We start from the raw sequence: 17,534 nt of genomic DNA, 5'->3' as shown, positions 1-17,534 counted from the left end.
ATTTTAGAGTAGTTAATGTGCAGCTTGTTTAGTAGTATAAATTTGCCTTCTTTGAAAATACCTCAACATTCAGCCCTTATTGTCAAAATAGCAAGCAAAAAAAGTGAGTACACCCTAAGTGATAATAGCTGTAGGTCATGTAAGCATGCAAAGCCACATGTCCTATTCATCGTGTTCATGTTTTTGTCTGCTTGACAGGACCATACAAATTTGGGTATATTGTATTAGAGCAGTTAAAATGTAGTGCTTTAAATACAATTATCTCATACTGACCACTGGATGTTCAACATGACACCTCATGGCATAGAACTCTCTGAGTATTTGAAAATGTTGCTCTCTGCAAAGAAGGCAGAGGCTATAAGAAGATCAGTAACACCCTGAATCTGAGTTACAGTACAGTGGCCAGGGTCATACACCGGTTTTCCAAGATGGGTTCCACTCTAAACAGGCCTCGCAAGGGTCCATCAAAGAAGTTGAGTCCTCGTGCTGTGCAGAAGCTGCTTCAAAAAACAGACACATGAGTGCTGCCTGCATTGCTTTACAGATTGCAAAGTGGAAGGCCCACCTGTCAGTGCTCAGACCATAAGACGCACAATCCAACAAGTCGGTCTGCATGGCCGTCATCCCAGAAGGAAACCTCTTGTGAAGCTGGTTTACAAGAAATCCCACAAACAGTTTGCTGAAGACAACCTGTCTAAGAGCATGAATTACTGGAACCAGGTCCTGCGGTCTGATAAGACTAAGATAAATTTGTTTAGTAATACAGTAATCGCACGATTTACCGGTTTTTGGGGTGGCATCCGTTTATTGTGGTTTTTTTACGTTCCAAAACGGCCCACGATAAACTGTATTACATTAAGGCAGTGCTAAATAACAATGTTGCTCACACAAAATATTGACACTTTGGACACAGCTTTGACATGTTCACATAGGGTGTACTCACTTTTGTTGCCAGCTATTTTGACAATAATAGCTGTATGTTGAGTTATTTTCAGAGGACAGTAATATAAAAAAAAATTTGTATTTAAAATGTAATGTTAGTATTGTCCTATGAAATGTGAACAAACACACACACACACACACACACACACACACACACACACACACACACACACACACACACACACACCTTGAAGTGTTACTTTAACTGCTATGTTAATATACCAGTTTGCCTAAGGAAATGTGTTGGGAGTGTTTCCAAATTAAAAAGTCCTTAGTCGAAAATCTCCACATATAGTAATATATTAGCATTAGCCAAAATTCTTATTATCTTCTCAAATGAAGTTCTCCGTGATCAAATGCATGGTGGCCAATTGATATATAATTAAAAAAAAAAAACATTTCTGCATGTGTGTATATGCTTAGTGGAACACAGCTGAATACACTCACCAGGAACTCATCCCGGATGAAATATTTTGCTCTTGTAACTCGTGGATCCTCCCCCACTTCAGGTGTAGCTGGAGATAGAAAACAATTAGCAGAAAATGCATTTGGGTACTTTATATCTTCAGTTGTGGAAGATAAGATGAAAAAAAGAGAAGGAATGAGAGACTGGCAAATGTTACACTCACCATCATCTGGTGTAGTGTAGCGTGAAAACTCAGGGAAATACTCCTCTATTTTCGATTTTCCTGCCAAAACCTTCTCAGCTAGCAGGTCTTGCTTATTTAGGAAAAGAATAACAGAAATGGTTCGAAGCCATCTGGAGAGCATAGGGTGGGAATGTAGAAAAAAAATAGAATTAATCAATTCGAAGGAGATTAGATACAACCAACTGTTAAATCAATATTCATAAATTAATTATTAAAAAAAAAAAAAAAACAACAACAACTATAAGTCCTACCTATTGTTCCATATATTCTTAAATAGGTTTAAAGCCTCCTGGAGACGGTTGGTTTGATTGTCTTCTCTGATTACCATATTGTAGCTGCTGCTGGCCACCACAAATATAATGGCAGTCACATCTACAACCAGACATGAAATCACAAAGTAATCCACAGTAATCAGCTCCCAAAATAACATCCATTACGCTACACCAGGGGCATGATAGGCTTTGCTGCATTTGGAAAATAATTTATATCTTTAGACAATTAGTCATGTAGACTGTAGAATGTGTCACGAGTGTTTACTGCTAAACCACATACTTATTAAAAAAAATCTACACTATATGGAATATTTATACCACCATGGTATTTATAAAACACATCAGAAAATTGATTGCCACAACCAGAAAAGAAAAACAAGGAGACTTATTCATTAACCTTGCCTGCACATAGGATGATTTGTTGCTTGAAGATTTGGCACACACAGCTTTGCACAGAGAGAAATGATTATTATTTTTTTAAAGCAGGAACTTTCGGGGCATCAGTTGATTTCGTTTGCCCAGTGCAATTTTAGTTGATTCACTATTATATTCTTATTTTTACTCTCTTATTAGCATTCATCTTCTTGGAACTTTTAACTTGCCTCATTTTGTTTGAATTAGCACTGTAGAGTTGATCCTTTTCAAGGTAAGTCAAAGCCAATTGTGTACAACTGTGCTGATGCTTGAGTGATAAATCCTAATTTCCTTGTGTACACTGGCAGATCTTATGTACACTAACTTCTTGCTGAATGAAACCTCTGAAAGTATTTAGCTATACAGACCCATCCAGCAAGGTCTAATTCATTTGTTTAGGCTATTCACTAAAGACATTTGGTCTTTTCTTGTTTGACCCCAGCCATTTCTCAAATCATCAAAAACATTGGAACATGTGATACCAGCTGTTTGTTTTTGCCTGAATGTAATAATAATAGCTTCGAATGGCTACTCTTGAACTAAACCTCGAGTTTTAGAGGGAAAGGGTTGGAAAGGGATGTTGTTAATAAAGATAAAGACCAGAGAGCTGTCAATGGGATAAAAACTAGCAATTTTGAAAATTAAAAAATGACAATTGATCACAGAAATTGCAGAAGCATTGGGAATAACCAATACAACATTCTGGAATATTCCGAAAAGTGAATTAGCCACTTATGTACCAACAGACTGAATAAACTGACCAACAACGCAATAGCAGTTGATGACAGAAGCTGTGTGATTTGTGACTACAACCCCCCAAAAAACAACAGTCACTACCAACCTTCACCAAGCAGGGGTGAAGGTATCACAATCCATCATTCAAAGATAACTTTAAGAATAAAAATATAAAAAAATTCAGAAGGCTATGTTGGAATTAACAAAAAAAATACAGGAGCTAAACCACAATAATTATAATTGTAATAGAAATTGACAAAGGCTAGGCATGTATAATAATGATCTGCTTGAGGGAACTTCATCAAGCAACAAGACAATGATGCAAAACACACTGCCAACACAACAAAGAACATCATAGGGAAAAGTGGAAGGTTTTCACATGGCCAAGAAATTATGACAACAAAAGGGAACTTAAACAAAAAAAAGAAAAAATAAATTTGGTTGCTTTTGGCAACAATTGGTTGCAGTACTTTCATTAATTAACAAATAAGACACCTGAAATCACCTAGAAATTTTCAACTAGCCATGATAGATACTTAAATATAGTAAAAGCATTTAAAACATTTACCATTAAAACACTGGATCCATTTCCTTCGTTCATCTCTTTGACCACCCACGTCAAACATGCTAGAGGTAGAGAATAAGAGTTGGTTACAGGAGAACATAAGAACCCATAATAAAAATCCCTACCATGTAAAAACCTATTTCTAATTTTATAATTTAATAATGTATTGTAGCAACTATATCGCTCTACACACTTGGTTTGCCATTGCTAAATAGAATCATATTATGAATAAATAAGTCCTGCATTACTTGGATTTAGCCAATAAATTATGTGCATATTATCTCATATATATCAGCTGAACCACTGTGGCTACTGAGACTAGAGTTCACATTTTCTACTCACTGAAAATTAACTTTGTCCACCTGGAACCTTGTCTCAAAGATCCCTGAGGTCAGTACTCTGCATCTCAACAAGTCCTAACATGGAAGAAGAGAAAAAAAATCAGAGACAATATATTTACATATGGATTAGCTTTTTGCTTAATTGCTTGATAATCCAGAAAAAAATAAATAATTTTGTATCCTCTTCTAATACTAACAACAATAACCACAATACCAGTTAAGATAGATAGATAGATAGATAGATAGATAGATAGATAGATAGATAGATAGATAGATAGATAGATAGATAGATAGATAGATAGATAGATAGATAGATAGATAGATAGATAGATAGATAGATAGATAGATAGATAGATAGATAGATAGATAGATAGATAGATAGATAGATAGATAGAATTATTCATCCCAGATGTAAATTACAGCACCACATAGAGTAGAAAAACGATGTTAAAAGCAAATTAAATTTGTAATATATATATATATATAAAATAATAATGATGACTTGCTTTTACCTGATCAGTAGGTGTATAGTCACTTTGCTTTATAGTGTCAATCTTATCCAGGAAACTGAACATGGGAGAAAGGGGGGGTAAAAAAAAACAACAACAAAAAACAAAAGAAGGTTTGTTAATGCCACAAGAAGCTCTGTGAGAGGATTAAATTCTTGTTTCCTGTTAACTCAATGTATAATGTAATTCTTGAACAATCCAAAGTTCTTTGATTAAAAATATTTGACTATATGGCTAAAAGTACAGTATGTGGACACCTGAGGACTGAACATCCCATTCCATGGATAGTAATTCTTCCACTACCTTTTGGAGTATGGCTGTAAGGATTTGTACCCATTCAGTCACAAAAGCTGACTAAAGGTTAACAAAAGGGTTAAGCACTGTATCAATGCGAAAAGGCCTTCAAAGTGCATAGCCAACTTTCCAACTAATCACAAAGTTGCTTTCTACAGCTGAATTCAAGGCTTTGTGCAGGCCATTCAAGATCTTCCATCCCAACCTTAGCAAATCATGTCTTAATTAATCTCGCTTTGTGAACAGGGGGCATTGTCATAGTGAAACATATTTGAGTTCCAGTGAAAGACATACAGAGACACCTGACTCTCATAGCTATTTGTTGGCCTCCCCAAAACTGTATACCTTTGGCCATATAGTGCATCAAGGTTGAAAGCTTTAACCACCAGGAGAGCTCATCTGATCAAAATCACAACTCAAGTGGAAAAAAGAAAAAAACCTATGCAGTGCCAGAGACTGACAGCAGGTGGCACATGTTTGTGCTGGAGATCAAGGCAGGCAGTGTTCTGAGTCATAGTGATCAGTGTGTGTTCTGTCAGATGTCACTCTATTCAATGGATCTGCCCAAGTGTGAGGAAACAGTGACAAAAATAGTGAAAAGAGTGCAAGAATGAGAGCGGAAGGGAGGGAGTTGGTGTTTCATTTCAGACACCTTAAACCTGAAGGGCATGGCTACATAGGGTACAATACAACAAATGTGAAAAATAAATGCAAGTGTAGTAATAAATAAAAAATCTGCAAGGTAAAAAACTTGATTCTAACACACAGTATACTTAAACTGCATATCCCTGCATCCTGTAACAAAGACCATGCTGCGTAACAGATTTGTTTGATGGGAACACTAGAAAATTCAAGACAGGAAGTATTTTGAAAAGGACTGCAACAGCCCCAAGTACACCAAGAATGTGACACAGAGGGTTGAAATGTGACATCGAGACTGCAGGTCCCACACACACACACACACACACACAGAATTACTGGTCTGATACAACATCTGTCTTTGTTCAGTTTTTCTGTGTGTGTCAGAGCATTACTGGTTTATGATATACACAAAAATTTATTAAAAAATGTTGGTGTCTAGTTATGTGTAGGTGTTGCTGCGTTATCCTTTTGTATTGTTGCGGTTACCATGCATGTGTCACCAGTAAGTTTACCAAAATATTTGATAATTTTTCAGACCATGTCAAGGTTTACAACATGAGTTTGATTTCCTTACACATATGCAGCCACAAAAAATTCTACTAAGTCATTTCGAATAATTACCAATTGTAGAATTTATACATTTGCGGATTTTGTCTCAATCATAATTCTGTACAACAAGCAGTAATTGTTGGGGTCTTTATTACTCATTTCGTTGGTTTGCAAGAAATGAATGGATGCCATGTAGAGCCTTCTTACCTAAAAAAAAAAGGCTGTAGATCAGAAATCTTTCCAACCAAAACAAAAGATAATCCTAGATTCCTAGATTAAATTAACATGAAACAAGACTTCCACAGAAACAAAAAAAAACTATTTAATCTAAGAATGTTGTAGTGATTACTTTTTTAGTGACAACATTGAAAATATTAGGCAAAAACTGACAGGTTGATCATTATGAAAAAACTATTATATAATATATTATACATTTATATCAAACATATTATAATTATGTCAGTAGAGCAATTAGAATATTTTAGCTAAACTAATAAAAATAAATAAATAAAAAAGATTTTGAACAAATTTATTCTTCAAAATCAAGTGGAACATTAGATCCCTCCCCTACAAATATCTTCAAACAGATTCTACCAGAAACACTCAAGGTTCTATTATAAATAATCAAATCCCTTAACACTGGCTGTCTAGCTTAATCATTTAAATTAGTAGTCATCAACCTGAAGTCAAGCCTGACCTTGATGCTTATCGACTGTATATATGCTGATTGTTTTACTTTATAATGAACACCTATACAACCAGACATTCATGCAGTTCTCCAATCAGCCAATCTTTTGACAGCAGTACAATGCGTAAAGTCACGCAAGTCAAGAACTTCTGGTAATGATCACATCAAACTTCAGAATGGGGGAAAAATATGACCTCTGTGACTTTAAAACAAAACAAACAAGAAAAACAAAACACCAAAAAGCAGTGAGTGAAAAAGATTCACTTGGTGGGAACACCTCGTTTGATACGAGAGGCCAAAGGAAAATGGCTGGTTCAAGCTGCTAGGAAAGACATAGTAACTCAAATAATCACTCCCTACAACTACGACCATCAGAAAAGCAGTTCAGTATGCAGAAAACATTGAGTATTATAGAGAATGGGATATGACAGCAGATGTCCACAATGGGTTCCACAATACCAGAGAAGAACAGGAATCTAAATACCATGGTATCATTTAAATGTAACTATATGTATATGGAGATATATCTATAAATGGAGATATGTATAAATATGATACTACTCATTACACCTTATGCAATATTCTGTAGATCATGGTGCTTAACCTCAAACTTCTCTATTAGGTTTATCATACTGAATAATTTACAGTAGTTACTGAATACTAAATTATGAACAATTAAATTAAATGTAGGGAGAATAAAGAGTAAAAACAAAGGATTTAATATAAAGAAGTACCCAGTATAACATAAAATTATGTTTAAAAGGTTATCTCCTGGAATATCTAAACCAGCCATGATGTATACTGTGCTCTTTTTAAAAAGCAGTATAAGCAGTAGCCTACACTGAATAAAGGTAAATGATCATCCAAATTTTTATGGATAATGATGATCAGCATACAGTATGATAGCTTTTACAGCATTTAGCTTTTTAAATGTGAGAATGACTTCTCATATTTCAAATGCACACTTATAAGAAAGCATGAAAAAGAAGAAAACAAGATAAAAGATTATGAAGAACACGAACAGACAATAAACACATGCTCATAACGAAGCACACAATGAAGCACAGTCCTCAAATTTGGATCAGCATATATACACAGCCATGAAAGGCCAGTGGAACTTCCACCTTCAGTGTGCCCACAACCCTTATCTAATATCACATCTAAATCAGCATTTCTACCAATGGTGGAACATTGATACTAGTCAGAAAGCAACTAGTCAGAGGCCTTGATAACCCCTGCATTTCTGACTACAAAAGACACAGGAGCCACAACTGCAGTGCATCAAGCTTCATTTAATCTTGAAAACCTAAACAGGTCTAGAGAACATGCAATAGGGGTTTATTGTTAGGTTTTATTTTGTCTTGTTTTAGATTTAGATGATTAAACAGTCAACAACCTGACGTTTAGGATTCCTGAAATTAAATTTCTTGTCCATCACTAAAATGGCAGAATCTGTGGAAATTTTTACAATTGTTTGACATTTTGAGAAGAGCTAAGATCAAAGCAAACTAAAATAAAGTCCAAAGATTTCAACAGATGCACACATCAATGAATAGACTCCAAGAATAATAACCTCTGGTGGCATGTGTGCAGGCGAGCGAGCGCACACACACACACACACACACACACACACACACACACACACACACACACACACACACACACACACACACACACACACACACACACACACACACATAAGGCATATGACTTGTTCAACAGAGAGCCCTTTCTGTTCAGTATAATGAAGGCAGTTATCTACTCAGGTTAAAAGTTAGGCACATCAACAGTTTGTGTAAAAACAGAGAAACAGCCGTATCAGTGGTAATTCTAAAACTACAAGAATATAAAAACAAAAAACAAAAAAGCAGACACCAAAATAAACAATCAGGGTCTTTTTTTAAGTGTTAGATTTGGAGTGTGTATATGTACATAAATCTCACTTGTTAAACCAAATTCTCCAACTGAGAACAGTCTGATCATGCACAGTTACACTGGGGCAAAATATGAATAAAACAAATCCGAAGTAGGAAAATGTTCTATATTATCCATGCTTCTTCACACACACACACACACACACACACACACACACACACACACACACACACACACACACACACACACACACACACACCTAAGTTTACATTGCCACAGAGGAGCAGAAAAGCGGAAGAGAGATCGAGAGAGGGAGCGGTGAAAAAGAAAGAACAGGCTGTGTGTCTGACATAACAGCAGCTCTCCAAAAATAGCTCTCCAGCACCCTGGCCTCCAGTGCGGTTGTCATAGCGACAGAACCAAAGGAACTATAAATAGACTATCAGCTCCAAATCTTGTGTGACTAGAGAGAAGCCAGAAAGAGCAAGGGAGGGAGGGTGTGTGTGTGTGTTTGAGAGAGAGAGAGAGAGAGAGAGAGCGGGAGAGCGGGAGAGCGGGAGAGAGAGCGAGAGAGAGAGAGAGAGAGAGAGAGAGAGAGAGAGAGAGAGAGAGAGAGAATAAAAACAGTGGAAAGGAGAGAACGAGAGGGGGTTGGGCTTTTAGGGAACAAAACAGATTTCAGTTTAGCGAATGGGAGGAGACAAAAAGGGAAAGAATGCAGCTAAGGGAAAGCAGTAGAAGTGCAGGATTTACACAGCTGCACCATGTAAAAGTTGAATGTTAAACATGTTCTTAATGCAATGCAGACACAGTTAAATGTCTACATAATTTTAGAAAATAGTTAAATGTTTCTACATGCCTGAAATGAATGTAGTAAAATGTCAAGTGGGAGAAACTTTAAAAAGTTGCTTTTCTCTTGTTCACAGTAAACTATTTACATACATAACTGTGGGTATAGAGAACTTGGGTGACCGCCAGGGACAGTGTGAAACAGCTGAGCAAATTAGATTCATGTGCACACAGCCTTAGATTATCCTAAAAGAACCAAATAGTGACTGGGGAAGGATCGATTCGTTACAGATTAGAATTAGCCTTTGTTGGATTAAACATGGATTAAACAATTTTTTTTTATTGGACAGGTAGGGCAAGCTGAAATCTCATGCACTGAAAGCTGAAGAAAACTTGTTAAAGTAAAACAGGTCATCAGTCAAGCCATTCTTATAAAATCCCAAACCCATCTGGCAAGAATACTTCATGAAGGTGAATACAGAAAAAGTCACAAACTAGTAGAGAGTGATCACACAACACTGACTATGAACCACCAAGAATTTTGCAGACCAGAATTCACAACAGCCATCTAAAAGTTACAGCATGACCAATGCAATGGCATGGTGCTATTTATTGTGCTAGATAACCCATTCTTATTTGTGAAGGATGTGGAATTCTACTCTTACCTCACCTGGAGCATTCTGTGTGCCTCCTAGACAAAAATATATTTTTGGGACATGCAATATTTGAAACCTCAAACAGTTTATGCCCACTCTGTGAAAAACAATGTTACATCAGTGAGCTATACAAGCAGTATACGTCAACCCACGTCCATGTTAAGCTTAACAGCTCAGTGAATATCCTGTCACTATTTAACGGTAATCCTCAAGTCAGCCGCACAGCCATGCGCCTATAGCCCTTAGTATCTTCATGTATTTTTTTTTATTTAGGGCTAATGTTTTTAACATCATGCAACTGCCAAAAAAAGTTAATTGCAGTATAAAGTTTGTTTCCTTATGAATTTTTGTTTAACTTGTTGCTTAATATTAAAATAATATTTGAAAAAATTATTTAAGGCACATTATTTAAAACACATATTGGTCATGAAGGTTTAATGTAAGTTGGTCTCAGTAATTGTTTAAATTGGCAAAAAAAAAAAAACAAGCCAGCCTATCCCCAATCAGAATTTGCATCAGTATTAACTAATTTTGCACAATAACAAAATTGTTTGGAAATGGCCTTATAACCCTAACCAATATTGATGAGCAGAAAAAACAGCTTTTCTTTAAATGATCCTTACTACTTTGTGTCCTCACTACATTGTCCGACACATGACTGAGGACTCTAGAACACCAAACTGACATAAGTTTTTATAATTACGCTACTACAGGAGTTATATAAAAAAAAAAAAAAAAAAAGTTATTTATATATATATATATATATATATATATATATATATATATATATATATATATATATATATATATATATATATCTCATGTTTGTTTAAATGTGTATGTGGTGTGTGCTGTCTTTTAAAACAAGAGGCTGCCAATTAGCTATAACAATGACTTATTAATATACAATGCATAGCAGGTACATTGTATGCCACAAAGTAATAATAAATCTGCTAGTTGGCAAGTAGGTTGGGAATGTGGAACATTCAAAGGCAAAAACACTGAGGAAAAAAAATAATTCAGAGTTAATAAAAATGCTAAATGCGGCTGAAAGAAAGTTGCTTACCACACACTGAATAGAAACCAGCCAGAATAGAATAGCCAATGACGTTGTAAAAAGCAACAACAACAAAAAAGACTAGGTGTTTCTTTTTTTCTAATCTTAAACTGTCTAATTTTAATGTGCCTGTGCCCATAACAGCCATGGATTCCTGTTCTTGGAAAGAGGATCCAATGCAGTCTTTTGTTACAGACCAACTGCATCAAAGACTAATACAGAAATGCTTTTTGGCTCACCACAGTTCTGCCTTCGATTATCTGAGTTACTATAAGCAATACTGTTAGGGAAAAAAGCAAGTGAATACTATAAGCAAAGTTCTGCTGAGAAACCTTAAATCCTACTTTCACATGTAGGTGAAAAGTACCGAAACATTGTTGAAGACCATTTACACCCATTTAATAGATTTTTATTAGAACTGTCATTTGATTAAAATATATAATCGTGATTAATCGCAACATAACCACATTTTTATCTGTCCTAAATGTACCTTAAATTAATACTTTTCAAGTTTTTAATATTCTACTCTACATGTGCATGGAAGAATATGGATGCTTTATGCAAGTGTATGTTTATTAGTTAAACCATACTCAACGTAGAGCATAAAAACAAAATATTCTTGCATATACATACATATACATATATATTTATGTGCGGAATATAGTGACAATATAGTATCCCTCAGAAACGTATTAAGTGGTGGACTGCAAGTTTGTTTAGTCTCTTTTAGAGCATTTTATTATTATTATTATTATTATTATTATTATTATTATTATTATTATTATTATTAATAAACTAGAAAACATGCACAACAATGCCAGAAAAATTAAAAAAGAAAGTAGATTTAGCGCAGTGTCATTGTGGCTATGCACTTTGTACTGGAAGTAAGATTTTTTTTGCTCATGCATGAAAATGCTAAAGAATCCATAGCGTTAGAAGCTATTGATTATTTCGCTTTTTATGTCCAGCTCCAAAGATTTCTCTTAAATGGAGAGAATCCTGACAATTCCACATATCTCATCATATCTTAAAATTTTATTATTAAATGTAAAACACACACACACAGACACAGACACACACACACCCCTGTATTACCCAAATGGTATCTAACAAATGTAAACTAATACTAAGATTTTTTTCCATTTATTTAATTTTATTTAATAAATTTAATTTATGCCAATTTAAAAGATTACTCAGTTTAATCAATATAATAACAAGTGTATTCAATTAATTGTATTTATTCTTCTTATTTATTTTAATAAAATATTATAAAATATTATTTTATATACTATTTAACCTATTTAACTTTAAGTATTTACCAAGCATTTTATTTAAAATTGTTTTAAATGATGTTCACGAATGTTAACAATAAACTGTGCAAATGAAAAAACGACAAGCAATTTTATGTTTTGCATTTTTTCCCCCTAACCAATCAAACCCAAATCAAAATTTTATCGAACCCCGTTAATCACGGTGGTTACATTCCAAAACCGCCAGCGATAAACAAAAAACCACGATAAATGGATGCCACCCCAAAAAATGCTATTTTATGTATACAGTACTGTACTGTATAAGAGTTAACTTTATGAATAGGAATACATTTTATTAATAAATTTCATTATTTCAACACAAAAATCCATAAAAACATCCCTATAAGTTTTTTGGTCTATCGTGCTATCCGCAAGAGACCTAGAAAATCAGCTAAACAAATTATTTATGTGGCAAATGCAAGTCCGCGATAAACCGGGCGCACGAGATTCGAACTGTGGCAAAATCTGCATGAAAGCTGAATGAATGCAATGATTGTGTCTCACACCCTGTTAAAATGCCATTTGGCATAGGCTCTTATCCAGGGCAACTTACAAACAAATAGCAGATATACCAAAGTGACAGAAAGAACCTACAAAAATATTCTAACAGAAAAAGTACCTCTTGAATGGGGCAAAAGAGAAATCATTTTCTTGTCCCTTCTTTCTTTTTCCTTCCTTCCAACATACTTTTTTGGAAGGCATCTTTGCTCACTGATTTTTAAAAAAGAAGACCTATGGGATGATCCTTTTTCTCTACCTGTCTGTTTCCCCAGTGCCTTATACACTCTTGCTTTCTACATGTGAAGAGACTATGGGAAGGAGTGAGTGAACTTCTCTCTTTCTCTCTCCCCCTCTGTTCTGTGTTTACACAAGCACACAAAGAGAAGGGGGCACTGCCAGTCTAAACAGCTTAGCCTATCATCCACAACATCACTTTAAAGAGGAGCAGAACACACAAAAAGTGCTGACTAACTTATAATTTGTTATGCCTATAATAGTATTTAAAATGTTTTGTGTTTTTTTTTATATAAAACAATTTCTGAGAAGCCTCCAAAAATTAAAAGTTCACATTTATCAAAGAAGGGTTTGTTAAAACACACATCACATGTTTTATCTGCTTCTTGTCCAGTGCTTGTTCACAAACTACCTAACAGGAACAGACTAAGAAAATAGAAGTGTGCATTTATAAAACTATTGAGCCAACTTGCATCAAATGAAACAGTTTTTATTCAAACAAATGTTTTGTTGCATACATCTTTTTGCAATGAACAGAACTGTGTTATAAATGCATCTGGATGTTTGGGCACCAGTGAACACAGTAAAGGCTAGCCAGCTAGTAAGAAAAACTCTTAACAACAACTTCTCATCTGGCTGGGTTTTATTTCCAGTTAATGAAAGTCATATCTAGACTTAAGTTTATGGTTCTTAATTGTCATCTAGGTTTCGGGGGGATCTGTGGACAACCCAGAAGTTTTAAAGCACATTTCTTCCATTATTAAAGATATTATAGGTGTGATAGAGTACTTGAAAATGTATCTGCTTGACTGAATGAAAGATCACTAACTTAAAAATTTAGACTTATAAATAATACCAAGTCAGCAATAACTGTTTAATAACAATATTGTGAAAGTTCAGAAGCTACACGGCACCAATACTCAACCAGAATAGTATTATATACACGCAATATTTTTTTTTATGGCTAAATGGCTGCAATAATAACCTCTAATGATCTAATCTAGATCACAGAGTAATGTAATGTAATTAGAAGTAATACTGTATTGTGATCGACACAGCTCTGCTGACTGTTCAAGAACTAACCAGACTCATATCAAACAATACATCAATGCAATAAAGAAAGCACAATAGACAAGATTGACGTGTCTAATTTCCTTATCAACGTGGCTTTTAATCTTTATTAAATAATAATGTGAGGATGCCCAATTCTGAACATTTAGCAACAGAAAAAGAAAGATTCAAAAATCTATACTCACTACTGAGCACAGTCAATCAGCTGGTACTCATTGGATCTCTCAAAGCAGGCCCTTACTCCCTCATCATGCCACAGGGTCTTCGTGTGTTCATAAAATTCCTGCCGAAAAGATGGGGAAAAAACTGAGAATGAGGAAATGAGGTAAATAATAAGATTAGGCGAAAAATTTTGTATGGTTTGTAGTATTACAAGGCAGATAAACCTTATTTAAAAACAAATTAAATTCCACAACCAGCTATAAGTCAGAATTTCAGTAACAGTTTTGTCATATGGCATTTGGCTTTTTTAACCAATCACCAAATCATCTTTTACAGTATAATATCTGACAACTGCAATGGCAGAGATGAGTGCAGGCCAGTGATCACATTTTATTAAAATGTTATTATTACATAATTAAAGCATGATAGGCGCACATATACAAAACTCCATTTCAGGTGTATGTGGTAACGTGTCATTTATTTTGAATGATTCATTTAGAAAAATTAGGCTCAGTATTGCCACTCATAATATTAGTAATACCTAAACATCTCAAAAATCCTAATGTATTATTTGACCTTAAGTCCTAAAAAAGTTGCTGACATATTTTAAGCATTGTTTTGGGCATCAAGTAGGCAGGCATCAACTGTGAGTGCTAATAATTGCAGCATATAACTGATGTGATATTGAATATCCATGTAAAATGGATATTTTCCTCTGGAGCCATATTAAGACAAAAAAAATCTCTGTAAAGTAATTTTAAATTTTTCCCTAAGCCTGAACCAGAGTTTAGAAGAGATATTTTTTTTTAACCAATTTAAAAAGAGAAATGTACTCTTTGTACAATTTAAGGTATAATATATATAAGGTATTTAAGATGGGCACAGTTGTGTAGCAGGTAGTGCTGCCACCTCACAGTTGTCCCTTGTTTAATACTGAGCTCCCATGTTCTCCCCGTATTCACAAGGGTTTTGTCTGGTTTCCTCCCTGCTCTCAAAAGCAGGCTGTTAAGTGGAATTAAATTAAATTAAATTTCCCCCTTGGTTTACTGAGGGTGTGAATGTGTGTGCATCATCTCTTGTGTATAGGCTCTGGATCTACCACAGACTTGGCCAAGATTAAAAAAAAAAAACATTTAAAAAAAGAATAAATGAATTAAATAAAATGAACTAATAGCGGTTTGTTATCTTAAAGGTTATCTTACCTTTGGAAATAATGCTGCATTTTTCCACTTTCACTTTCATTATTGTTGTAGCAAAAAATGCTGTTTTTGAGGAAGCCTATAGTACCACAATTATATTTTCTTTAACAACTGTAGTGAGCAGAAAAGCATCTCTGCATGTACAACACACCACATCTTGAGGTTGATGAGCTATAAGAGTGTGGGGTTTTGCTTTTTTTTTTGGAGGTTTTCTGCTAATCATGGTTGAAAAGCTTATTCAAGTTACTTCAGTCTATCCTTCCTGGCAGCTCAAAATTAATGGGTCATTTATCTCAAATCAACAAAGTGGTTTCCTTCATAATCACTCAAGCACTGGTTTTATTTTTTATTTCTCCACTCTGTGAAAACTCTTGAGACTGCTTTGAGTAAAATTCTCAGCTGATCAGCAGTTTTTTAAATACTCAAACCAGCCCTTATAGAAACAACCATCCATCCCACGTTCAAAGTCACAGAGGTCACACTTTTTCTTCATTCTGGGGTTCAATGTAAAATAAACTTTAGTATAGCAAAAGGACCATTACTATATAAACCCTTTGCTATCATTTAATATATTAAGCTTTAAAAGTAGCAGAGAAGAACTGGTTTCCTATCTAATTCTTATTGAACTGCTACAATAGGAAAACTGAACATCTTACTCAGAAAGTGTAACTAGGTACATCAAATACACATGTATTTGGAACCAAGTAAAAATAACAATTACTTGCTGATATTAAATGTAAATAACTCAACTAACAGCTGTCCTACGTCACATTATTAAAGAATCAAGAGCATGTACATTTTAATCTTATCAAATGTACTAGGGACAGAAAATTAGTTAATATATGCAAGCCTTACAAAATGCAAGATCATCATAAAATAAATACTACACTGAATTATTTTAAATGTCCAAACAGCAGCTAACATTTCTCTAATTAACTTGTCATTACATTTTTTAAATAACAGCATTTATTTTAATTAAAAAAAATATATATTTTTTTCACATTTATAATCACATATTTGGAAAATTACTTCAAATAAATTTTAAGTCTGTTATAGTGTCTATTTTGGTTTGCACAGTCTCTTGTATAGTTCTAACAAGTAAATTATAAAGTAAATTAAACTTAACTACGTTGAAAAACAGTATTCTCTTATTTTTAAAATAAGAATTATCGGTCACTATAGTTTCAAAATCGGCATGATTAATACATGCATTAGAATTGTGCTTTGGGCAAGTGGTAATGAAGAACTGGGCTTTATTTTCAGGTGAGAGCAGAGTGTCTGACTTTACTCAGGGTTTTGAAAATACACAATAAAATGCTGAATGTATAAAAATTTGTGTAAACGCAGTTCAATCATGTGGAAATAATGTAAACATTTAAATCGAATAAATTCCATTACTATTTTTTAGTCGAAAATAATCTTTCCATCAAATCCAAACTCCTACTTAGAACATACAGTGAGGAAAATAAGTATTTGAACACCCTGCTATTTTGCAACTTCTCCCACTTAGAAATCATGGAGGGGTCTGAAATTGTCATCGTAGGTGCATGTCCACTGTGAGAGACATAATCTAAAAAGAAAAATCCAGAAATCACAATATATGATTTTTAAACTATTTATCTGTATGATACAGCTGCAAATAAGTATTTGAACACCTGTCTATCAGCTAGAATTCTGACCCTCAAAGACCTGTTAGTCTGCCTTTAAAATGTCCACCTCCACTACATTTATTATCCTAAATTAGATGCACCTGTTTGAGGTCGTTAGCTGCATAAAGACACCTGTCCACCCCATACAATCAGTAAGAATACAACTATTAACATGGCCAAGACCAAAGAGCTGTCCAAAGACAATAGAGACAAAATTGTACACCTCCACAAGGCTGGAAAGGGCTACGGGGAAATTGCCAAGCAGCTTGGTAAAAAAAGGTCCACTGTTGGAGCAATCATTAGAAAATGGAAGAAGCTAAACATGACCGTCAATCTCCCTCGGACTGGGGCTCCATGCAAGATCTCACCTCGTGGGGTCTTAATGATCCTAAGGAAGGTGAGAAATCAGCCCAGAACTACAGGGGAGGAG

At 34.6% G+C, this 17,534-nt stretch overlaps 1 protein-coding gene across 2 annotated transcripts in view; it reads right to left on the bottom strand.

Moving 5' to 3' along the window:
- Window positions 1-17,534, bottom strand: part of gnas (GNAS complex locus) — a 50,972-nt gene that overhangs the window by 9,796 nt on the left and 23,642 nt on the right. The window contains exons 5-11 of one of the 2 annotated variants that reach the window (XM_083533817.1): window positions 14,280-14,377; window positions 4,432-4,486; window positions 3,921-3,994; window positions 3,582-3,640; window positions 1,844-1,964; window positions 1,572-1,702; window positions 1,390-1,457 (exon numbers count right to left, since the gene is read on the bottom strand). In XM_083533817.1, coding sequence (XP_083389943.1) covers window positions 1,390-1,457; window positions 1,572-1,702; window positions 1,844-1,964; window positions 3,582-3,640; window positions 3,921-3,994; window positions 4,432-4,486; window positions 14,280-14,377 — 606 coding nt within the window. Of the gene's footprint in view, window positions 1-1,389; window positions 1,703-1,843; window positions 1,965-3,581; window positions 3,641-3,920; window positions 3,995-4,431; window positions 4,487-14,279; window positions 14,378-17,534 lie in introns of both variants that reach the window. The other variant, XM_083533816.1, reaches the window with a different exon arrangement.

Source organism: Silurus aristotelis, assembly GCF_946808225.1.
Source record: "Silurus aristotelis genome assembly, chromosome: 2".
Classification (NCBI taxonomy): Eukaryota; Metazoa; Chordata; class Actinopteri; order Siluriformes; family Siluridae; genus Silurus; species Silurus aristotelis.
The sequence above is the reverse complement of the archived record's forward strand: the minus strand, read 5'-3'. Positions and strand labels throughout refer to the sequence as shown.